General features: G+C 40.2%; 1 protein-coding gene across 2 annotated transcripts; it reads left to right on the top strand.

The window, feature by feature from the left end:
* Positions 1-1906: 1906 nt before the first annotated feature.
* AMD1 (adenosylmethionine decarboxylase 1) lies at positions 1907-25791 on the top strand. 2 transcript variants are annotated; one of them, XM_004461210.4, is made up of 9 exons: positions 1907-2811; positions 17933-18019; positions 19180-19306; positions 20150-20252; positions 21787-21829; positions 21912-22056; positions 22166-22258; positions 22342-22497; positions 22901-25791. In XM_004461210.4, exons 1-9 carry the CDS (start codon positions 2702-2704, stop codon positions 23039-23041), a joined length of 1005 nt encoding a protein of 334 aa, XP_004461267.1. In that variant the 5' UTR covers positions 1907-2701; the 3' UTR covers positions 23042-25791. The 2 variants fall into 2 exon arrangements, with proteins under 2 accessions (XP_004461267.1, XP_058163271.1); XM_058307288.2 differs by lacking the exon at positions 1907-2811 and adding an exon at positions 3056-3236 and having other exon boundaries at positions 22901-25493.

The raw sequence follows: 25791 nt of genomic DNA on the forward strand, positions 1-25791 counted from the left end.
CTTGAATTTAAATTCAAAAAACCATTATTTTTGTGGGTACGTGTTGGTGTGTGATGTATTTATTAAATAATACACAGTATAATGTGGACTTGGTAAGGGGTCAGTGGTTTTTACCTGACTGGCAAAGGGGTCCACGGAATAAAAAAGGTTAAGAACCCCTGGAGTAAGAGGAGAGACTAGGTGGCAATTAGAGGTACCATACTTAAGAAAATCCAGGGGACGGGATTTTAGCAGTCTTTATTTGCAAAGTGCTCTGTTTAAAATGCATTTCTTTTTACTCTGGTGAAGTGGGGGAAATGGTCACTGTGATTGCAGCTATTGACAAGAAACCAGTTTAGGAACGATGATAAATATGTTTTACACATATTGAGCTCAGTGGGCTATTTAAAGAAAGAGTAACTGACCAACTTGGTAATTAGTACAAGGGACTTTGGGATTCAAGATAATAATGATACTTAAGATAATATATTTTAAAGAACCAATCCCAAGGGAGACACCATTTAAATTATCCTATATCAAGTTAAAAAGGAATTACCTTGCCAGGATTCTTGGCACTTTTATATTAACTTAAAATGCATTTGGGAAAAAACATAATAGTAATTGAAAAGCAACTAATTATCAGCAATTATAAGCAAGTTATGTTTATACCACAATTAGCGTTTGAGGTGGTTCTGCAGACTGATTCTTCAATAAGCAAGCATCAAATAGTCAAATAGCTTGTAAAACACAGAACTACTTCTTTTATCTTTATTCCAAGTACATTTCTTTTAATATTAGTATAATTAAATAAACATTCTCTTTTGTCCCAAAACCTTCTCCCAATTGTACTGAGTTCATAACCCCAGATAAGAGTCATATGCTTTTAAAAACACAAGACTAATATAAGTATCCACCTCACAATCTGGCCTTCTTTCAACAGATTTCATGGAGAAATATGAAAAAAAAAGTCCACGTTCTTCTAACACAAGTAATACCCTGCAGGGTACAAACTCAAACCATTGCTTTTTCAGCAACTTGTTCATGCTGACTACATGATCTTATTTCACTAAGGATGACAGAGAAAACGTTCTGACTGGTATTCCTACCCCCCCACACACACACCTCCTTCATGGCCCCCTTGTGTCTCTGTTCACTGTGTCCACTCAAACTGGGACCTCCCACGTGGCAGTTGTCGTGCCCAACCACTTGAGCCACATCCGCTCTGGACAATGGTATTTTAAACGTCAGGTTGGGCTTCTTCTCTCTTATTTCCTAGTAAAGGTTGTTAACTTTGTTACCACAATTTTGTCACCTCAGGTTAATTTTTTTTTTCTTACCACGACTTGACAACTGATACATACTTTACATTGATTACTGAAATATTAAATTGATGGTTCTTTAAATCACCACTAGTGCTAAGCCTTGGAATCCCTGTTACATTAAATTCTATATAAATCCTTCTAAAGCATGTGAGATGATAGTGCTGTAAATTCTGAGTAGGTGAATCCCTTCCAACTAGTTCACTGGTTTAAGAAAATTCAAATTAAAATAGTACCAGTTAATTTCAGATTCTATTTAATAAATACAGTTTCTAGAAATGGTTTCGCAGAATAAATCCCCACAAGTTGACCTACAGCAGCACGAAGTTGCCAGTGCTTCGGGGCGGCTGCTGTCCTAAGCCAACACTGAGACTTGGAGAGCCACATGGTGGGAGGTAGATAGAGCGGGAGCCTTCCAGGGCTGGGCGCCACGTTGCTTTTCCCTTTTTAAAAAATGAGACACTTCTGCCCATTGTGTAAACGGGTCGAAAACTACGTTCACTCGCACAGCAGCTAAGGCGTGGGCAGAATTAAAGCGCCTTCTAACCCAACCCTTGGCAACGCGTGCGTCACGGACAAATATTGAGTTTTAATGCCCGGCTGCGTTCATCCCGGGGAATCACTCTTCAGAGAATGGTACTTCAGCAGCATTGGTGAACTGCACCGGATCAAAACCACCACGCCAGCCCAGCAGCGGCCACCGCCCCCGGTAAGCCCCACCAACCCCGCTGAGGACCCACCCATGCTCGCAGCTACCCGGTGGTTTTAAGCAGCGCTGCATAGCCCCTCCGCACTCCCTTCCCCGGTCTCCCCACACACTCTGCCTCCGACCCCAGGTTCCTAGTCACCAGCCGGACAACACAGCGCCGTCTCCCGCCCAAGGGACAGCAAGAGCACGAACCGCAGCGCAGTGGGCAGCAACCCGCGCTCCCCGCAGGCAGCCAGCCAGCCAGCCTCACACTCGGCGGCCAGTGATTGGCAGGTGGCTGCAGCTATGAGATACCGGGGCGGGACGCTTGCGTCACTTCCTGGCTTTTCGGGGGAGACGGGGTATATAAGGTCGGCGCTCGTGCAGAGCTCTCGCTTACACAGTATGGCCGGCGATATTAGCTAGCGCTCGCTCTACTCTCTGTAACGGGGAAGCAGCGGACTACAAGAGACTGAACTGTATCTGCCTCTTATTTCCAACAGACTCACGTTTCAACTTTCGCTCACACACAAAAAAAAAGCCGGGGAAAATTTGTTAATCCTTTTTTTAAAAAAAGTTAATATAAAATTATAGCAAAAAAAAAAAAAGGAACCTGAACTTTAGTAACACAGCTGGAACAATCCGCAGCGGCGGGAGAAAAGATTTAATTTAGTTGATTTTCTGTGGTTGTTGGTTGTTCGCTAGTCTCACGGTGATGGAAGCTGCACATTTTTTCGAAGGCACCGAGAAGCTGCTGGAGGTTTGGTTCTCCCGGCAGCAGCCCGACGCAAAACAAGGATCTGGGGATCTCCGCACCATCCCAAGGTAGGTGCTTCGGCTCTCCTCGCCTACAGGTCCGGATCTGAGGGCTGTCGCCGCCGGGGAGGTAGCAGACACGCGCGGCGTGCGGGGGCCGGTTCCCGCAGACTTCAGGTGGGGCCAGGTCCGCCGGCGGGGTCGTGTCGGCGGCGGAGGACGGGGTGCGCGGGTTTTGTGAGAGCAGCGGCGTCCACGCGGGGCCGGAGTCCGCTCCGCCGCCGTTGTGGGGCCGGGCGCTGCCCTGGGGGAGGGGAGGAGGCCGGCGCCGCCGCGTGCTCAGGTAACGTCCCCGGCGGGCGGTGCGGGGCGGCGGGCAGCCCGCCGCCTGGGGCGGTTTTGTGGTCCGAGCCTCTCGACTTTCGTGTCCGGAGTTGGCGGTTCGTGTCCGCCAGCGGGGACGCCTGGGGGCCCGCGCGGATTCCTCCCGGCAGGTGTGGCTCGGCGGGCTTAGTCAGGCGCTAATTCGGGCGTGCCCGCCTCGGGCAGCGGCGGGGGAGGGAGCGGGGCTGCGCCGCACTTGCGCTTCCCGCCCGCGCGGAGGGGAGGGGGCTCCCCCGGCCTTGGCTGAGGGGCTGGCGGTGCAGGCCTCCCGCCGGCGGCGTGGGGCGCTCGGGCGGCGGGGATTGGGCGGGAGCGGCCGTGTCGCAGTCGCAGGGCCCCACCGCCGCCTTAGCATGCTCTGCACCAAAACCATGAAGGGGCGGGCGCGGCCCGGGCTGAAGTCCGAGCGTTGTTCCCGGGTTCCTTGACCTTGGTTTTGTATAACCTGTTACCGAGGCGGCGGGACCCGGGAGAGCGGAGCGGAAGTGCAGAGTGGAGTGAGATTAGTCTACGCTTATGGGACAGGCCCGTCTGACCAGGACATAATACCTTTAGTGTCCTTAGTTTCAGCAAAGGAATCTAGGGCCCCAGCCTCCAGCCGCGGGCAGTCACGCAAGATAGCCTCTGGGACGATCGCGCAGTAAAGGAGAGATCTTTCTAAAAATCCAATCGCAAATAAAAGTACAAGCCATGACGAAGATGCCTGGGCCTTGTTCCCAGCCGCGCACACCCAGCAACAAGCCCTTGCCTTCCTAGGCCCCTCGGCCGGTTCCCCCGGCTTCTCCGCGCGCGAGTGCGGCGAGCGACTGGGTTGCGGAGGAGCCGGCCTGGTGGATTCATTGAGATTTGGTGTCCAATGAGCTCCCGGGGCCGACGGAGAGCCTGACCCAAGGGTGTGGGCCAATGGGCGTATTAGGAATGTTGGCTGAGTTAGCTGCCCTCGCTTGACAAAAAAACAACTGGAGGAGGGAATCTAGGAGGACACGTGCTGCCGCGACTCTTAAGGCACGTTGAGCCACCCGGTTTTTAGCAGTATATTGTGAAGGATTCCATAGTGATTGAAATAGAATCATGTTACCTAGTGTCACAGGGTCTTATTTTTTTCAAGCTTTCCGTGACAAGACATCTAACGGCACTGAGCAAGGCTCATTTCTGGTACTTTATATTATAGAAAGAGGTTACTTTTCTCGTAATAAATATAGGGAAGCCTAGTATTTCGTCCATTTCACAGATGCGGAAAACTGGTGATGGTGATGGGTGCATGACAAAACGATTGTGATCAGGATTATTACCTTTTAAATACCGGCAAGGAAGAATTAATGAGTATAATAAGCTGTCTTAGAATATAAATAAAAATTGTGTTCTATGGGGGCTCTTTGTGTGTTTGGAGTTTTAAGCGCACGTTATTAATAAATGGAATAGGATTTTATTCCTCCCCAAACTCCTGGAACAAAAAGGCCAGAATTTAAGCTTGGGTGTTCCTTGGTTGTTGATAGTTCCCCTGAGTCAGGGAGAGTAGGAAGGCTTTTTAAAAAGCAGCCTGCCTTCTTTAAATGTTAGAACCACCTTGCCTTGGCACTTTAATCAGTCTTTCTATTGTTTTACTATTTCAGTGTGGCTCTTAAAAATTATGGCAAACGTTAAACCAGTAAGGGCAGAATAAAATGCTGTTTTGTGGAGTTTCATGATTCAGTGCCATGTGTTTTGTAGGCATTAGTATTTGTTAAACCTCTGTTTTGAGAGTCTACTACATTTTAACTGCTGTATAGGTAAAGGAAGAACTGAAAAATCTCCACTGGATTTGACCAAGTCCATTGATAATTGTTGAAATTTTCAGTTACCTATCAAGTAGGTCATTGTCAGACAAGGATACACTGGTTAGGTTAGTTATTAGAAGTTTTCAAACTAACTAAAAAATAGTAGGCGCTAGGTAGGTAATACATGTGCTGAATAAATTCAGAATCTTGGTCTCTTAGGGAAGTAGAGTCATTTCATCTAACTTGGGGAGGAATGCAGATCAGGGGAGAGTGTCCCATTCTCCCCTTTCCCCAGTGAGACTTCTACCAGTATGGTGGCAAGAGGGAGTAACTGAAGTCTGGTCCCATGAGGTGGTGGAGGACAGCCTGGGATTAGCTATCCAGAAATGTATGAAGTATTTAAGTGCCTGGCCTTTGGAGTGCCTAGATTTGAATTCACACTGCCGTTAATAGCTTTGTGATCTGTCCCCTTGTCTCTAAAATGGTTCAGTGCTGATATCTACATGATGGTTTTGATGATTAAGTAGGGGAATATATGTACAATATTGTCTGACATAGTAACTATGTTAGCTATCACTTTACCTTCTTTTAAAAAATGACATACCTACATTAAAAGGTCCCCAGACAACTTGATGTAGGAAATTTGTGTTCAAAAGAAAAAGGGTCGCTGGGGAGTTTTAGACTGCTTTGTTTTTATTTAGTGATTAAAAATCTTTCAAAGTTTTATTTTGTGATAAAAATTTGGAAGTCAGAAAGTCTTTGCTTGTCCTAATATCTAAAATATTGTTGAGGTGTTGGATCCTCTGTTTCAAAGTTTATTTGGGGCAGATGCAAATGAAATTAACAGTTCTTATTTATGTATTAGAGTGAATTTAAGCCAGTCTTGTGCGTTAATAGTGTTTTCTACTTACTGAATGCTTTCCTACCTAGGCTGATGACCAGTGATCTGAGCAGAATAACTGAACTGTCCTGTAGCAGTAATTTAGCTCTTAACTTTGCTTTGCGTAAAACTTCTTGGGTAATTATGGCTTGTCGTCAGCCAGACTGAAGTGAAAAGAACTTTATAGGTAATCTTTTAGGCCTAACTATGATTGTCTCATCAAGTAGTGGAGCTATTTTTAAGAATTCTTTGGTACTATCCTAAACCATTCTGTGCCCTGTCTCAGCATAGTGCTATGTGCTGTACTTAGAATTCAAACAATAATAGTTCTTTTTTTAAAAAATGAGTAAAATAAGCCCAGAAAAACCAAAGGCTGTTGGGGGCAGCAGTACTTCCTAGTATAAAAAAGTGTAGCATGTTGTGAAAAGATGCAAAAAAAATTTAGGTTTAAATGAGTACTAATAGGTTTTAGTAAGATTACTTTTTAAGTGTATGTTACATATGTCTTCGTTTCTTATCTAAAATTAAGACTGGAAATTTTGAAAACAAGTTAATAAAAATGTCCCTTCTACATATCAAACATAAAAGTTCAAGTATCTTAGTAATTCATTCGTAAACTGGGTTTTGTACATGCTGAAGTAAGACATGAAGTAAGACGAATTTCGTTTTGGGAATCAAGATTTAATTGCTGCTAGTAGAGGCTTTAGTTCTGTTGATAGTAAGTGGTTAGGTGTGTGAACTTGAATTTTAATTTTCAGAACTCCACAAGGCCAAAGATGGGGTATCCGGTAGGAGATCTTTCCCCTAAAATGTTGAGGTCCAGGAGGCTAAATTTTCATTGTAAAATGAGTTAATATACCTCACATCCCTTCCCATGGTATCACTTCCATTCAAATGTAAGGCTACAAGCAGTGGTTAAAAGATAAACTGGATTAAAGAAAACAAGTAAATCTAGCTATGTCCTGTTTTCAGAGGACATTTAAAAAAAGAAAGAGTTAGAAAAGACACAGATGTCCCAAGAGGGCATCATTGCAGATATTAAAGACATTAAAAAGATGCCAAGGAGATTATGGGAAAATTCTTAGAAAGATCATATTTCTAAAACTGACTAAAGAAGTAGAAAATGTAAATAGTCTTAAAACCATTACATTAATCGGGTTGTTTGCCTACCAAGAAAACTCTAGACCTGCATAGTTTCATTGGAGTAGTCTAAAGGAAAAAAGAATTGCAACCTAATCTGACAAGGCAGATTCATGGATACCTAAGGAGGAGAGAGGTGGGGTGGGGAGGGCTTACAGAATAGCAAGAGGGATCTCTGGGGAGTGATGGAAATGGTCATTGTCAGGTTTTGGTGAGTTTTATGCATGTGTAGGTCAGATCTTTTGTGCAGAATGTAAAGGAAAAGATGATTAGTATTTGGTTATGAAAATTATTCCAGAGCTGAGCTAAGAGGAAAAAAAATTGGGCCATTTTGAAGGAATATTCCAGCAGCATTTGAGGAAGTGGTAATTTGTGGAACAAAGTGTGGTATGAAAAAACTGGATATTATTAGTAAAACAACCTCTGCCGATATTTTGTTTGACTTTGTTGATATATAACATATTTTAAAAATCATATAGATCTTAAGTACAGCTTGAACTTTCACAAACTGATCTTGTCCATGCAACGAGGACTCAAATCAAGATAATATAACTAGGGAAACGGACTTGGCCCAGTGGTTAGGGCGTCCGTCTACCACATGGGAGGTCCGCGGTTCAAACCCCGGGCCTCCTTGACCCGTGTGGAGCTGGCCCATGCGCAGTGCTGATGCGCGCAAGGAGTGCCCTGCCACACAGGGGTGCCCCCTGTGTAGGGGAGCCCCATGCGCAAGGAGTGCGCCCTTCTTGCCCATAAGGAGAGCCGCCCAGAACGGTGAAAGAAAGTGCAGCCTGCCGAGGAATGGCGCCGCCCCCCACTTCCCGTGCCGCTGACGACAACAGAAGTGGACGAAGAAACAAGACACAGCAAATAGACACAGAGAACAGACAACTGGGGCTGGGGGGGTATTAAAAAAATAAATCTTTTTTAAAAAAAAAAAGATAATATAACTAGCCAGAACCTGGTTGTGTGCTTCCTTCCAATCACTATCCTACCCTCCCCACGAAGAGTAGCCTCACTATCCCTACTTAACTAATTTTTTAGCTTTATATAAGATGGACTCATTATATATGTCCTCTTTTACTCAAAAATATGATTGTAAATTCACATTTGTCATGTGTGGTTTGTAATACATTTTCTGTGAACAAAATGTATATGCATTTCGTTTAGATAACCCTTGAATAAGGATTGTTAGGCTATAAGGGTATATGTATGTTCAGCTTGAGATAGAGATTTCCCAAAGTGTGTGAACCAATTTGCAAGTTGCCTGGTTTCAATATTCTACTTTTACCTGCACTTGGCATTGTGTTTTTCATTTTAGTCATTGTAGGTATATAGTGGTATGTATTTTCCTGGTGTCTAAAGAAGTTAGTTGAGCAGTTCCTTTTCATGTTTATTGGCCATTTGAACATCTTTTTTAAAATAAATCCGTTTTATTGATGCATACTGATAAAGCAAGGTGTACAATCGGTGGTATTTGGTATAATTACATAGTTGTGCATTCATCACTTCAATCATTATTAGAACGAAATTATTTCAATAATAGTAAACAAAAAACAAGCTAACAGAATTCTTCACCTTTCAATCTCTATGCTTCCCCTGCTGTTCCTAGCTGCTATTCTGGCTATTCTTGAATAATTACTTATTAAGCAGTTTTATTGATATCTATTCAAAGCGTAAAATCATAACGTGTATTCATCACCATAGAAAATTTTACCTTTTTATTTTTTAAAGATTTATTTATTTCTCCCCACCCCCTTGTTTTGCATGTTCTGTGTCTTTGTTTCTTTAGGAGGCATGGGGAACTGAACCCGGGACCTCCCAATATGGGAAGGAAGTGCCTAATCGTTGGAGCCACTTCCGTTGCCTGCTTTGTTGTCTCTCATATGTCCTTGTGTCTTTCGTTGCATTTGCTTGCTGCAACTGCCTGTTGCCTCAGCTGGCTATCCTGCTCTTCCTTTCTAGGAGGCACTGGGAACCTCTGCTCCCTGCTTTGTGTTTCTCATTGTTTTTCTTCTTGTCTCGTTGCATCTTGTTGTGTCAGCTTGCTGTGTCTGCCGGTCGTGGTGTCTTCTTTAGGAGGCACAGTGAACCATAGACCTCTTTGTGGTAGGCGGGAGCCCAATTGCTTCAACCACATCTCCTTTCCACCATAGGAAATTTTAGAACAATTTCATTATTCCAAAAAGAAAAACTCCACCCATTAAGCAGTCCTTCCCAGTGCTACATCACCACTAATTTGACTTACATTTAATTTATGTAAATGGAATCATACAATATGATGTAATACTTTGTGTCTGGTTTCTTTCACTTAGCATAACATGGGTTTTTTGGTCTGATATTAACATTGGTAGCATTAACATACCTTTGTTCAGTTTCAAAGAAAACGATTATGCAGTTTTATCCATATTCATATTTCACGTGGTTATACACCACAAACAAGTGGGAATTATTCCTGGTATGCAAGGACAATTCAACATAAAATCAGTTATTGTGATATATACCACATTAACAAATTGAAGGGAAAATACCACAGGATCATCTAAACAACAAAAAAGGCATTTGATAATCATTCTTTTTTTTTTTTTTAAATTAAAAAACACTTTGAAAGCTAGGAATAGAAGGAAAATTCCTCACTATGATAAGGGGCTTATATGAAAAACCCACAACCAACATTATATTCAATGGGGAAAGGTTGAAAGCTTTCATTCTAAGATTGGGAACAGGAAAGGATGCCCAATGTCACCACTGTTATTTAACACTGTGCTAGATGTTCTAGTTAGAACAATTAGACAAGAAAAACTAAACATCCAAATTGGAAAAGAGGAGGTAAAATTCTCACTATTTGTGGATGACATGATCCTATATTTAGAAAATTCTGGAATGTCTACAATAAAAACTACCTAAGCTAATAAACGATTTCAGCAAAGTGGCAGGATACAAGATCAACGCACAAAGATCAGTGTTTCTGTACTCTAGTATTGAACGGTCTGAAGAGGAAATAAGAGGGAAAAAATTCATTTACAATAGCAGCAAAAGATTCAAATACCTTAAGAATCAATTTAACCAAAGATATGTAAGGCCTGTATTCAAAAAACTACAAAACAATGCTAAAATAAATCAGTGAAGGCCTGAAAAAATGGAAAGACATTCACATTGATCATTAGAAGACTAAGGGGAAACGGACTTTGGCCCAGTGGTTAGGGCGTCCGTCTACCACATGGGAGGTCCGCGGTTCAAGCCCCGGGCCTCCTTGACCCGTGTGGAGCTGGCCCATGCGCAGTGCTGATGCGCGCAAGGAGTGCCCTGCCACCCAGGGGTGTCCCCCGTGTAGGGGAGCCCCACGCGCAAGGAGTGCACCCATAAGGCGAGCCGCCCAGCGCGGAGGAGGGGAGCAGCCTGCCGAGGAATGGCGCCGCCCACACTTCCCGTGCTGCTGACGACAACAGAAGCGGACAAAGAAACAAGACGCAGCAAAAAGACACAGAAAAAAAAAGACAACGGGGGAGGGGAGGGGAGTTAAATAAATTTTAAAAAATCTTTAAAAAAAAATAAGACTAAGTATCGCAAAGATGTCGATTTTTTTTTTTAAGATTTATTTTTATTTATTTAATTCCTCTCCCCTCCCCCGGTTGTCTGTTTTCTGTGTCTTTTTGCTGCGTCTTGTTTCTTTGTCGGCTTCTGTTGTCGTCAGCGGCACGGGAAGTGTGGGCGGCACCATTCGTCGGCAGGCTGTTCCCTCCTCCGTGCTGAGCGGCTCTCCTTATGGGTGCACTCCATGCGTGTGAGGCTCCCCTACGCGGGGGACACCCCTGTGTGGCAGGGCACTCCTTGCGCGCATCAGCACTGCGCATGGGCCAGCTCCACACGGGTCAAGGAGGACCGGGGCTTGAACCGCGGGCCTCCCGTGTGGTAGACCGACGCCCTAACCACTGGGCCAAAGTCCATTTCCTATGAGATGTCGATCTTAACCAAACTGATTTATGGATTCAGTGTAATACCAATCAAAATTACAACTGCCTACCTTACAGAAGGAGAAAAGGCAATTACCAAATTACTTTGGAAGGCAAAGTGCACCCAAATAGCCAAAAGCATTCTAAAAAAAGTGTGGGAGGAATTTCACTGCCTGACCTTAGAACATAATACAAAGCTACAGTAGTCAAAACGGCACGTTATTGGGATAAAGGTAGACACATTAATCAGTGGAATAGGATTGAGAGTCCAGAAATAAACCCTCACCTATACAGTCAACTGGCTTTTGACAAACCTATCAAGTCCATAGTAATAGGACAAAACAGTTTACTGGGAGAACTGGATATATAAACAAAAGAACGAAAGAGGACCCCTTTCTCCCTATACAACTATCAATGCAAAATGAATCAAAAACCTAAGTATAAAAGCCCAGGACCGTAAAACTGCTAGAAGAAAGTATGGGGAACAGGAAACATTTTAAATATCTTGTGATAGGTGGTGGTTTCTTGGACCTTACCCCAAAGCACAAGCAGCAAAACAAATGGATAAATGGGACCTTCTCAAAATTACTTTTGCACCTCAAAGGATTTTGTGAAAAGGGTGAAAAGGCAGCTGACTCATTTGGAAATCATGTGTCTGCTAAGGTTTAATATTCATGATACGTAAAGATATGCTACAACTCAACAATAAAAGCAAAGGGAACCTGATTAAAAATTGGGAAAAGACTTGAATAGACATTTCTCCAAAGAAGAAATGCAAATGGTGAAAAAACATGAAAAAATATTCAACATTCCTAAACGAGCATTTAGGGAAATGCAAATCAAAGCTACAATAAGATATTTCACATCTATTAGAATGGCCGCTATTAAAAAGACAGAACTGCAAATGTTGGAGAGGATGTGAAGAGATAGGAACATTATTCACTGTGGTTGGGACTGTAGAGTGGTATGGCCACGGTTGAAGACTCCTAAAGACATTAAATGTGTATTTGCCATTGACCCAACATTACTACTTCTGGATATATACCCAGAAGAGCTGAGAGCAGTGACATAGCAGCAATATTGTGTTGGAAACAACCCAGGTGTCCATCAGTCAATGAATGAATAGGCAAACTGTGACGAATACGCACAATGAAATATTATGAACTCTTAAAAACAAGTCGTAAAACATGACAACATGAATGAACTTGGGGAGCATGTTATGTTGTGTGAAGCAAGCCAGGCAGAAAAGGGCAAATTGGGTATGATTACACTATTATGAACTAAATATATTGTGTCATGGAGTTAATAACTTGAATATGGAATGTGGGTCACCAGAAAATAGCATGAGGTTAAGAGAATGGAAAAATGAGGATTAACTTGTGCAGAATTGGTAAAAAGGATCTATGTTAATCTTTCGAAATGAATAGAATACGTTGAAAACCCAACATAACATTAAAGTTTAAGGTCACTGTCACACGTATATTACTAAAAGGGAAGCTAAAAAAACAGTAACATGGGACTGTATAGCATAGTAAAAACGCTTGTGAAATACGACTATCTTATGAAGTGTTGTTCAAATGTTCACCCATCTTTTCTTTTGTGGTAACTTTCCTTTTAATTTACAGGAATTATTTATATATTATGAATTCTTTCTTAGGTATATGTCTTACCCTCCACTATATGGCTTCCCTTTTAATTTTCTTAGCAGTGTTTTTTTTCCTTTAGGAGGCACCAGAAACCAAACCCAGGACTGCCCAATGTGTGAGGCAGGTGCTTAACTGATTGATCCACATCTGCTCCCAAGTGGTATTTTTTTTATGAACAGAAGTTGTTGGGTTTTTTTGTTTTTGTTTTTTAAGGCAGATTTAATTTTTACTTTGTTTTTCCACAGCCCCTCATCCATCACCAGTGTCTCACCCATAAACCTCTTTTCTAAGCTAATGCGTGCAGCAGTCAGGCTGGGTTTTTTTGTTTTTGATTTTAAATGAGTGAAACAAAAATATGTAAAAATGCAACTTCTGGAAGAACCACTCGTTTTGCCCATCTTGTACCTCTGCTTGAACTTGACCTTGGCCATGTTTTTTAAGAGGAGGGTCATTGAAAATGGCTTTGTCCTAGGGAACATCTACACAGTACTTTGTGGGAATGAAGTAATTGTAATTATAAACTTTGATGAAAGACTAATTTCTCGAGAGAGAGAAAGGAGCACGTTTTCTCCCTCGATGGTTTCAGTTAAAGAACACTGTTCACTATGTTACAGAAAAGAATATTCAGCAATTCGTGCATATCAGGTGACTGAAGGAACTGATCTATAGATAGACTTGTAATTTCACCAAATATTTAAAGTTGAAATATTAAAGGAAGCTGTGCATTTCTTAGGCCTAACTTGCAGTTTTCACAAATCTTCAGTTAAAGAATCAGGGCAGGTATGAAGATAGTCAAACCTAACTATTAACTTTCATAGAACTCAGTAACTTTGAAGGAATATGTATAACCCATTACCAAAACATTTAGTATAAATATTTGGAGTAGGAAAGCTTCCTATTGAAGTTTTCCTCTCCACAGCAGTTTACAGACAGGTTTGAATGCTGTCTCCAAACCGCCTTTCTTTAGGAAGTTTATGTTGAGAAAGTAGTATATTGCTTTAGTGGTTTAAGTTTTGGGTAAAAATTTGAGAGGCAACCCAATAGTGTGATTATAATTAGAAGAGGTACCGCATTGTGGGTTAGTTCCTTTGGACAATCTAATTAGTCTTTCTGGTTATCTGAATTGACTGCGCTAGAAGGCAGGTTAGCCTAGGGTTTCCTGAAGAATAATGTATATTTTAGGAAACTTTTAGCCAAAGCCTACCATGTTGGCTGACGTGTATAAGGCCTGAATAAAATGTGGTAGTGAGAGTCTGAAATAGACCAATGATGTGACCACATTCCATTCCGTCTCTCATTAAATGAGACTAAAAACCCTGGACAAAATGCTTGGAGCAGCTATCTCAGGATTCTGAAAAGTAAGTATTAGCAGCTGGAATGGAGAAGGAAACCAGAAGTCAAAATACCACGGAGGAAAACAGACTTGGCCCAGTGGTTAGGGCGTCCGTCTACCACATGGGAGGTCCGCGGTTCAAGCCCCGGGTCTCCTTGACCCGTGTGGAGCTGGCCCATGCGCAGTGCTGATGCGCTCAAGGAGTGCCCTGCCACGCAGGGGTGTGCCCCGTAAGGAGAGCCGCCCAGCACAAAAGAAAGTGCAGCCTGCTTAAGAATGGTGCCGCCCACATGGAGAGCTGACAAAACGAAAAGAAACACAGATTCCCGTGCCGCTGACGACAACAGAAGCGAACAAAGAAACAAGATGCAGCAAATCGACACAGAGAACAGACAACCGGGGTGCGGGGAGGGGAGAGAAATAAATAAATCTTTAAAAAAAAAAAAACACCACAGAATTTGATGGTGAATTTCCTATTAATTTTTTTGTTTTCTCTGATACCACCTAGCCTGGCAAAGGCAGCCAGAAATCTGAACTGAGTACCAGGTGCAGACAGAAAAAACTCCGAGATAAGCCCTTTATTTTTGGCTTATGAGGAGGGACTTGGAGTCAGAGAGAGAGTGTGGGGGAAATCCCTCCTTTGTTTTTTCTCTTCTGTGCTGTTGGTGGCAGCTGGCCAGGTGCTTAAAACTCCCAAGAACTCTTGTCTTTGACCTTAGGAATTATGATATCCTTAAAGTGAGGAACATCATTGGATCAAGAAGGAGTCCCGACTGGTAGCCAGAAAAGTGTCAGGGAGATTGATGGTGGAGAGAAGAGAATTGAAGAAAGTGATTCCATAAAGTTGTGGATAAATATCCCCAAGTTTGTTCATTTATGGGTCTGATTTTTTAACAGCATGTGTCACCTGGTGGCACATTACTGGGACAGATCTGAAGAGCATGGGAAAGGTTTTCATAACTAAACTGACTTTGGAAATATAGCCCATATAAATTGGATAAGGAACTTGAAACTGTAACAACCAGTTGTCTGCTAAAGCAGTTTTTGAAAATCAGCATACTCTATAGGACTTAAGCTTAACATCCAGGATTATATAATGATCAAAATGTGCAGTATATAATCCTAAACTATTTAGCATAGGAAAAGGCAGGAAAATTTCAACATAATCTCTCAAAAGTCAACCAGCAGTCACCAAACTTGATAAGGGCCTAGGTTTTTCCCCCCTTGCCCTCTCCAGGTAGCACTGGGAACCAAACCTGGGACCTCCCACATGGAAGTGAGTGCCCAATGGCCTGAGCCACATCTATTCCCCACAGGCTGTGGTGTCTGCTGGCTTTGGTATCTGCTTGTTGTGGCAGGGGTGACGTCTGTTTCTCGCCTTTTAGGAGACACTGGAACGCAGCTTGGGTCCTCCCATATGGTAGGCCACCACCCAACTGGTTGAGCCATATCTGCTTTCCCAGGCCTAGATTTTCTTTGGGCTGGGGTCGGGGTGGGAGGAACCAAATTACATTATTTGAAGGAATGGTACCAATGAAAGAATTTGGTGGGCATTGATACAACTTAGAGAAAAGGTAAACCCAACATGCATGCACTGCCCTGTGGCTCTGGGAAAGCCGGCATACGTTTTAGCTCTCATCATCACTGCTTCCCAGAGTGTGCTTGTCAAAGAGACACTGCCAGGCCAGAATCCAGGACTCCCATCTTGACAAGTTGGTTATGTAGTCACCAAATTATCTAATGGACTTCACCTGCTCATTCACATAATGGGTCTCAAAGAAATTGCAAAAGTGGGGGTCTTTTTTGTCAGTGGCCAGTTTGTACATCTCCAGTAGTGACTGATTCATTCTTTTTTCCCAAGTGTAATGCATACTCCATTGTATTCAGCCTGCTCTCCGAGGCATCTCGTTCTGGTTTCTTAATATCCTGAAGGAAGATGTGACTGCCTGGTTGGTTCTGCAGCTTCATTAGTTTCTCAGCATGTTCCTTCTTCTCATGAGTTTGAAGAAAATATTTGGTCAAGTGTTTCAAATCCACATTACAGTCATTGTAGTAAGACATCAACAAGAGGCATAGAGCACCAGGTTGACCTGGTGGTTGATGGTGGCCTCTGAGTCCTGATAATTCTGGTGCACCTGCAACAGGGATGTGGTCTTTATGGCTGGCAGTTGAGGACAGGCAGCGGCTGCTGGTAGCCGGCTAATGGGGATGAGCACCAGGTTCCATCACGTCCTGTTGAAGCAGGAAACCATGGCCATTCTGCTACCTCTAGCTTCAGGCCTAGATTTTTTTTTTTTTAACATTTTTTTTTTAACATTTTTTTTTTTTTTAAGATTTATTTTTATTTATTTAATTCCCCTCCCCTCCCCCGATTGTCTGTTTTTCTGTGTCTTTTTGCTGCGTCTTGTTTCTTTGTCCGCTTCTGTTGTCGTCAGCGGCACGGGAGGTGTGGGCGGCACCATGCCTCGGCAGGCTGCTCCCTCCTTTGCGCTGGGCGGCTCTCCTTATGGGTGCACTCCTTGTGCATGGGGCTCCCCTACGCGGGGGACACCCCTGTGTGGCAGGGCACTCCTTGCGCGCATCAGCACTGCGCATGGGCCAGCTCCACACGGGTCAAGGAGGCCCGGGGCTTGAACCGCGGACCTCCCATGTGGTAGACGGACACCCTAACCACTGGGCCAAAGTCCGTTTCCTGGCCTAGATTTTAAAGCACCTTTCTACCAGAAGTAACGATGATGAACAGTCTTAGAACAAAAGGAAAATATTAGCAGAGAAATAGAAGATACAAGAAAAACAAATGGAAATTTTAGAACTGAAAAATACAGTGTTTGGAATAAGTCTTGTCTTGATGAGGTTCAGTAGAATAAAGAAGACAGGAAAGTGAACTTTTGAAATTATCCAATCTGAGAAAAAAGATGGGGGAGGGTAGCCTGTGGGACAATAACAAAAGGTTTAACATTCCCAGGTTAGCAGATTAGCAGTAAAATGACCAAGTTGCATAAAAAATTTTTGAAGAAATAATCCATGTCATTGTCATAATGTGTGTGGGTTCTATAACAAAACATTTGGGGGTAAAATTAATAAGTAGATGGAAAATTAAAGAGTGAGATGGTTTTACAGGTGAAATATGTAATACACCTGTAGTTCATAACAGTAATCCTGTTAAATGAATCTGTACATTGATCTTTTCAAGGATTTCCCTCTAAATACTCAAACCATGGTGACAGATGTAAAAAACAGTAGGGAATTGTTTAACACATTTTAGATTTAAAGGATGTTTATGGTTTCTAGTAAGTCTATAAGCTCTAATTAATTATTGCCAGATTGAACAAATAGTTGAGAGCCTTTTATGGTATGAGCTGGGCTAGGCACTGGGGTGTAGAAAGTGGTGAATTTTAAAACACGTGGCCTCTAACCGCATGGAATGACTATAGTAGGATTGACATGAATATCAATGCTTTGTCAAGCCCTGTGAGTTTTAAGACCTTTTATGGGTGAATTTGTTCTATGGAGTTGGGGTAGAGAATGTAGTATAGAAAATGAGGTTAGATGTAATTACTTATATCAGTATGTTTAATTCAATTGGATTGTTCTTGTTTCTGGTCTTTATTGTAAAATTGTCTCCAGTCAAGCAAGAAGAGCAGAAAGGATATCAAGAAGATATGAAAATTAGAGATTTTATTCTCTGTAGAGAGGAAAACAGGAGCTTTTGCTATCTCTCTACTGCTTACCCGGTAGTGTAGATTTTACAGTTTGTTGACCCATCGTGTTAGCATTTCCAAAACATTATGGATATACTTGGTACTGTTGAATAGCCATAGACACTTGAAAATACACAGCATAATTTTCTATTTTCCTGTTTGCCTCTTAAAATTTTTTGGTATGTTTATGGTAAGATTTGTCTTTTATCTGGAAATGACAACATAGATAAGACTTGGCAATCAAAATTAATGTTGTTGGTATGTCTAAGAGAAGCTGGAACAACATAAAGAATGTGCCTATAAAAATAAAGTCTGCAATCTTAGAAAACTTAAGTGAGAAATTTGTGATTATGAAAGTATGCAAATACTGTTATGAATTAATTGTCTGTTTTAAAATAGATCTGAGTGGGACATACTTTTGAAGGATGTGCAATGTTCAATCATAAGTGTGACAAAAACTGACAAGCAGGAAGCTTATGTACTCAGGTAAGTTGTAAAACAGTGTTAACCAGTTTCAGTATAACTCATACTTTACATGGAATATCAATTTTTTCTTTTAGTTTTATAATCATTTTTTATCTTTTTCTAAAAATTTAGGAAAATATTTTTTCTACTTTACAATCTTTTATACAGTGCTTTAAAAATTATAATTTGGACAAAGAAGTGAAACATATCACCTTTTATCCCACTGTCCTTTGATTTATACCTTAAAATGGCTGTGCTGTACAGATACACTATAATTATTGATTGTATCTGATTTTTAGCTATTACGAAGTGTCAACTACTCAGAAAGTAATAATAAATTAAAGTAAAATAAAACATTTGCTTCAGATATCCCTAGAGAGTAGGTTTTAAAGCCATACTGATAGCTCTGCAAACTGTTGGCAGTTTTTACCTCCTTGTAGTTAGTTACCTTGGAGTATCTGCAAAGGATGCAATGGCATAGAACCTCTACCCTCAAGCATATGCAGATCCCCCTACCTTACAGAGCACACACATCTCTCAATATCAGGAATTCTGACAAAGTAATAAAAGTACTTCACCATCCAAATAGGGTCACTTTAATGGTATACAAAAGAAGACAGCCATTCAGCCTTTTTACAGTTGTAACATTTATTCAATAAATAACTTGAGAATGCTTACAGTGTATATTGTGATGGGCCTGAGAGCTATTAGATTGGACAAGGTACATATGTCCCTATGTTACTGAATTCTCTATATAGATATATATGTAATATTAGGCATATACTAGAGGCACTACCAGGCCTCTAGTTGGTCATCTGAAAGGTTTTATATCTAAATAAATAAATATGAGTATGTGCTATCCAAATAGGCATAGATCTCCCAGCATTGTCAGATGCTAGCATTCTATCATACTGATTAAATGCTTAGTCACTTGGGAGGATGAAAGTTCAGAGGTAAAAAAGGTTTTGTGTAACAAGTTCCTTCGCTTTATACCAAATTACAGGCCTGTTTCAGAACCTTCAACTGATGTATTAATAGACGAGGGAGGGAGAATATGGTAGCCAAATTTTTGCTTCCTTGAGATCTTAACATTTAAGACTACCAGCCAAAAATTACGTTGTAGATGATAATCCAGAATGAGATTAACATCATAATATTGGTGTGGCTTTTTTCAACTGCAGTGAGAGTAGCATGTTTGTCTCCAAGAGACGTTTCATTTTGAAGACATGTGGTACCACCCTCTTACTGAAAGCACTGGTTCCCCTGTTGAAGCTTGCTAGGGATTACAGTGGGTTTGACTCAATTCAAGTAAGTAATCAAAAACCTTTATTTACTTTTTGAGGGGCCATAAATATAAGAGTACTTACCCTGTGGTAGTGAACCGTTGATTATATTAAAGAGCAAAGTTTTTAAGGGGGATATTGTCAGTATTAGTTTAAATCTGATAGCTTTCAACAATTAAAGTGTTTGTATTTAGGGTATAATTGTTCTGACGAGCAGTTGAAATTTATTACTATTAGGAAAGGATGGCATGTCATTAGGATCTAAGGCTTTTGTTACTATTTAAAGCAATGGATCACTGACCACCTTTTAAAATGACTTGATCTTTCTCTAGAAATGTATATATGTTTTCCCATAATGTTTTTCTTAAATACCTGTTTAAAAGCCAAGATTAGAAATTACTGTTGTAAAAAGTATTTTCTCTTCAGTTATGACCCATTATCAATAAGATTGGGTATTTTTTAGTTTCTGGAAATTAATATATTACATTGAAACACCTAAATTATTGCTTTGTAAGACTAATTTATGGATGTGGTCTGAAACTTTGCCTTTATGTTCTGACACCTTGGCCCTCATTATGGTTGGTCTAAAAGCAAAAAATTCATCCATTTAGCACATAAAAGGAAAATGTTAAATAAGTGATTATCCAAAATCAAGCAATAAAATATTGCAATATTGGAAATGTATATTAATGTAAGACTACTAGGCTCTCAGCTCAAGTAGCTAGTTTATGTACTTTAAAGGAAATACATTGCGAACATACTTGTAGAGGTAGAGTGTTGGTTTTGCTTTCCCGATTAACGTAGAAAACAGTTGATTAGTTTATATGGGAAAAGAGAATTCTAAAGTTAATCCATCTATCTTTTTTAGAGCTTCTTTTATTCTCGTAAGAATTTCATGAAGCCTTCTCACCAAGGGTACCCACACCGGAATTTCCAGGAAGAAATCGAGTTTCTTAATGCAATTTTCCCAAGTAAGTTTAAATAAATGAATTTAAACCTGTTTTATTCTAAAGTAATGCCTGATGTAGTAAAAAGAACTTTTAGTGACGTAGACCTCCTCTCATATTCCTAACTCCCACTACCCCAATATTTCTTCCCCAGAGATGGCTCTTCCTACTAACCAGTTTTCTGGGATATCTTTGCAGATAGTCTTTATATGTATGTTAGTAAATGTAGCACACTACAGTATACTCTTGGCATCTTTTGCTTTTTAAACTTTATCTTGGGCATCTATCAGTGTAAGTGATCTTTTTGGTAACATTCAATTTGGAATATGCAAAATTTATAAAGACTAAAATCAGTCATCTTTTAAAAATGAACTTAGTATCTTACAATCTTCATGGGAGTCACTTTAATTTTGTAAAATTTTTTACAAAATTACAAATGTATGGTTGCATACATGCTTACAAAAATAATTTGTGTGCCCCAATTTTTATTTATTTATTTTTATTTGTTTTATTTCTCTCCCCTTCCACCCCCCCAGCCCAGTCGTCTGTTCTCTGTGTCTATTTTGCTGCGTGATCTTCTTTTGTCCGTTTCTGTTGTTGTCAGTGGCACAGGAATCTGTGTTTCTTTTTGTTGCGTCATCTTGTTGTGTCAGCTCTCCGTGTGTGTGGCGCCATTCCTGGGTAGACTGAACTTTCTTTTGCACTGGGCGGCTCTCCTTGTGCGTGGGCCAGCTCCACATGGGCCAAGGAGGCCCGGGGTTTGAACCGCGAACCTCCCATGTGGTAGACGGACACCCTGACCCCTGGGCCAAGTCCACTCCCCCCCAAGTTTTAGTAGTGTTGAATGTGATACAATAAGAAAATCAAGGATTTGATCAACAAATAACCTGTCACTTCTGGATTGTCATACAGCAGACGAGAGTTGGTTCATTAGCTAGTTTACTGTATGTCTCATTCAGTAGTTTTTAACATGGATCATATCTTTTGACAATATGAAGAAGGTTATGATCCCTATTTCCAGAAAAATGCCCAATGACTCCTTGGGCAATCTATGCAGATACTGAGCTGTTGATAAAAATTACTTTGTGATTTCACTATTTAATCATAGTGTTGCTTGAACCAATGTGCAGAATTTTTCTTCTGTCCCTTTACTAAGTTGTAAGACCTTTCCTTTTTCAGAAGTTAATTTACTGTGTTAAATGAAGGTTTGAAATAATATGAAGGAATGTGGCTTGTATTTACTTGGGAGAATAGGTAAACTCTGAAAGGAGTTTGAGGGAAAGGTGGGCAGTAGTTTCCTCTACCATTTAGGCTATGGCCTCCTGGCTGAGGTGTATCTCTAAATTACATCCAATATTTTTGTTAAAAGGGTGGGGGCCAGGGAATCCTGCTCACATGTGAATTCATATACTTGTTACTTTAATATTCTACTTAAATTTGTTTTTACTGATATTTTTAATGAGTGGAAGGTAGTTTCCCCTGCTTGTTAAAAGGGTGGTAATAAGCCATCCTGTTAAAACAGAGCTGTTGTATTTATTTCACATTTTTTTCTCAACAGATGGAGCAGCATATTGTATGGGACGGATGAATTCTGACTGTTGGTATGTGACATGATGTTGTGGTTTTTTGTTTTATGATTTTAAACTCAATTCTCATGCTTAGAAACCTTTTTCTTTTATGTAGGTACTTGTATACTCTGGATTTCCCAGAGACTCGTGTAATCAGTCAGCCAGATCAAACCCTGGAAATTCTGATGAGTGAGCTTGACCCAGCAGTTATGGACCAGTTCTACATGAAAGATGGTGTTACTGCAAAGGATGTCACTCGTGTAAGGATTTTTAAAAATGATTGCTGAATTCTTATGCATGAGTGAATAAGTTTTTTGTTTTATCAATTTGTCGAATTTTCTTTGTTTTCAATTCTTGCTTTTTTCCCAGGAGAGTGGAATTCGTGACCTGATACCAGGTTCTGTCATTGATGCCACACTGTTCAATCCTTGTGGGTATTCAATGAATGGAATGAAATCGGATGTAAGTAGTTATATCTTGCCTCAGTAATTATTTAAAAATTTAACATACCCTTTCCATTATTAACACAAAACTATTTCTCTAAGGGAACTTATTGGACTATTCACATCACTCCAGAACCAGAATTTTCTTATGTTAGCTTTGAAACAAACTTAAGTCTGACCTCCTATGATGACCTGATCAGGAAAGTTGTGGAAGTCTTCAAGCCTGGAAAATTTGTGACCACGTTGTTTGTAAATCAGGTAATTTGCTTTATTATTGGCAATACAATCTTCTAGGAAATGAGGATCATGAGGCATGCTGTAAGGTATATTCTATGATGGCATACAAGTCAACTCAGGTATCAGGAGGTACTACTAGTTGAGGTTACTGGTGGACTTGAGGTTTATGTGTTTTATTAGACTTCTCTGTCTTCGCTTTATTTACTTGGGTGTTGGGCTCCTCTTGTCCTGTTTGTTTTCCCTGTTGACCGGCCTGGTGAGGTACCATCAGAGGTCTAACATCTATCTATCCAGCCCCTAAGAAGCCAGCTAACTTAAAAGCCATAGTTTCATTAAGCTGGAAATCTAAACTATTCATGCATGACTGATTTGAAAATATGGAAGCATATTGTAAGTACTAATGGTTATTTAAATTTTTCCCCAGAGTTCTAAATGTCGCACAGTGCTTTCTTCACCCCAGAAGATAGAAGGTTTCAAACGTCTTGATTGCCAGAGTGCTATGTTCAATGATTACAACTTTGTTTTTACCAGCTTTGCCAAGAATCAGCAACAACAGCAGAGTTGATTAAGAAAAATGAAGAAAAAACGAAAAAAGAGAACACACATAGAAGAAGGTGGTGGCCACTTCCTAGATATTGATACTGGGAGCCATGCTTTCCATAACCACCACCTTGTAGTTGCAGAAAGCCCTAGTTGTAATCATAGTGTAATCACTTCGAATTGTTGTATGCATTATTATATCAAGGAATTAGATATCTTGCATGAACGCTCTCTTCTGTGTTTAGGTATTCTATGCCACTCTTGCTGTGAAACTGAAGTGCATGTAGAAAAAACCTTTTACTGTATGAAACTTTACAACACTTGTGAAAACAATTCAATTTGGTTTATGCATAGTATAACATTTCTCCAGGTATCATCTAAAATTCCCCACAGACAAGGCTTTCGTCCTCATTAGGTGTTGGCCTCAGCCAAACCATCTGGGACTGTTCTATTAAATTGCTGCCTGAATTTTACATCCAGTTACCTCCAGTTTCTAGAACATATTCTCTACTAATGTTATTGAAACCAATTTCTACTTCATACAGATGTTTTTTGCAACAGCAATTAAAGTGTTTTTTTTTTCCCAAGTCAAGTCCTCTTAAGAGAATGACTGCAGTTATTTCATCTTGTGAATTATTTTAACATTGCTACATTTGTAGTCCTCACCATAGAGTTCCTTCCCCTCAGCCCCCCAAATAAAGCAATACTCTTACACAGTGGGTTTATACTAAATCTCATTCCCTAAAGGGGCAAGGGGAGTGGATCCTGGTTCCAACTTTCCTTTAAAGTCAAGTGAATTTGGTCTCCCTTTTTTATTGGCAGATGGTGACAAAAATAAACAGAGTACTGTAGTTTGAGAATAGGGTGCTTGGGCTGAAATGAACTACATGGAAATCATAGACCATGCTGTGTTCTCTAATAGAAAAGTAAATGAGATTAGGTTATCATGAGCACCATGCCTTTACTAACTTGCTAAGTGTAGTATTAATGGTGTTTATCACAAAATTTATTAGGGCGATTTAGATTAAAGGTACTGGATTCAGTAAGTCAGGTTGGATCATTCACTTCACCTTTTACTTTAGCAGCCATTACCACTAATTTCCATTAATAACAGTACCCTGAAAGCTTTGGTTCAAAGCAGAATCAATGTCTTTGCTAACCTATCCTGAGACTTAAAGTTCTGTGACTTTGTAATTTGTGATGCATGTGACAGTGTTCTGACTTCATTTGTTTCCTTTCACTATGATTTGATAGGATGAATGAAGTGACTGCTGAGAGTGAGAGCTATCCAGGTTAGTCAGGTGTCACAGTGAAGCAGAATGCTATTCATAAAACATAACATGAAATTCCAAAATAGTCACTTAATGGGAAATGACAAATATATGCAGTCAAGAGTAGGCATCTTTTAGCTATATTTGCATATTCTGTGGGATTTAAGCAGCTGAGAGAACAGTAAAGCTAATTAAATTTTATATTTATTCTTGTCCTCAATATTTTTTATTCTTTCTGGATTGGTACCGTGATGTTTTGTTCCTTCCGTATTGATAAATGAAACACCTTTTTTTAGTGTTTCTAAACAAAAACTCTACTTGGTTTGAAATCAAGTGGTTGGAACACTGTTTTGACTTATTTTAAGCACATTGTTGAAAGTTTCATTGAAGAAGCATTCAATCAATGTGTAATCAGTTTGTGATTCTGTAAGTAGCATAGCACCTAATGTTTGGGGCTCTGGTTTTTTGAGGACTAATACTCAAAGTGGATTTTGTTCCTGAACAGTATCCCAGCAGATTTGATAACATTTATTGGCTTGAGGTCTGTTTGGTTTTTTTTTCCTTGTTTTTTTAATTTTTTTTATTTTTTTAATGTAGAATTCTACCTAATGTTGATAAAGTGCACAAATTTGTATGGGAAAAGCCTAGGAAAATGAAAACTGTAGATTGGATAGTAATCTAAATCTTAGTGTGATAGAGAAGGGGACGTTTTGGTGCCATAAATTCTCCCTTCTTGGTGTTGAAATCAGTTGAAATGTATTTCTGTACACAATTTATGTGCTTCAATAAAAGTTTGCTTAATTCATTGTAATATAATTAATTGTAACATTCACACACTTTTATGTTGACGTTCTTAATATAATATACTTTTCAATTTTGTCCATCCAAAGTATTTATAATTGAGGAGACTGATATGTAATTATTTTTTAAGATTTGTGACAGGATTATTATGAAAATATAAGATCTTGGAAGAATGTATGATGAATTGTCAGTTTACAGGAAAATATGCAGAAACAACAGTTTTCATTTACCCACACACACACACACAGTTTTACTATTTTGCATTAGTATGGTACATTTGTTGAAATTAATGAACCAATTAATTAACTAAAGTCCATAGTTTACATTAGGGTTTACACTGTTGTACAGTTATTTGATTGTTAAAAAAAATTTTTTTGTGATAAATACAACACCTGACTAAACTTGCATTCAGATTTCAACATTTGTTAGCCATCTTCATTACCAAATCTAAAAATAGATACTTGAGCTATATATACTAGGAAATCAAAGGGAGAAGGAAAAAAGGTAATTGAGGTACACAGAAGCTTGAGGATCAGAATGTGCATTTGCATGTTCAAAGAAGTCAGAATTTTGAAGGTAGGAAGTTACAACCCTGGTCATTTTGCCAGGCAGGTGTATGCCTCATTGGGTATTTCGTCAATGCCTCCCCATCCTGAAACCCAGCTCTCCTAAACAATAAAGACCGGCCCATTCTCTACTTCAA

This window comes from Dasypus novemcinctus, chromosome 11 (genome assembly GCF_030445035.2).
Source record: "Dasypus novemcinctus isolate mDasNov1 chromosome 11, mDasNov1.1.hap2, whole genome shotgun sequence".
Classification (NCBI taxonomy): Eukaryota; Metazoa; Chordata; class Mammalia; order Cingulata; family Dasypodidae; genus Dasypus; species Dasypus novemcinctus.

Coding starts and splice junctions, on each gene's coding strand:
- AMD1 (XM_004461210.4), top strand. CDS start 2,702: ATGGAAGCTGCACATTTTTTCGAAGGCACCGAGAAGCTGCTGGAGGTT. Junction 19,307..20,149: donor GTGGGTTTGACTCAATTCAA/GTAAGTAATCAA, acceptor TATCTTTTTTAG/AGCTTCTTTTATTCTCGTAA. Junction 22,057..22,165: donor CTGCAAAGGATGTCACTCGT/GTAAGGATTTTT, acceptor CTTTTTTCCCAG/GAGAGTGGAATTCGTGACCT.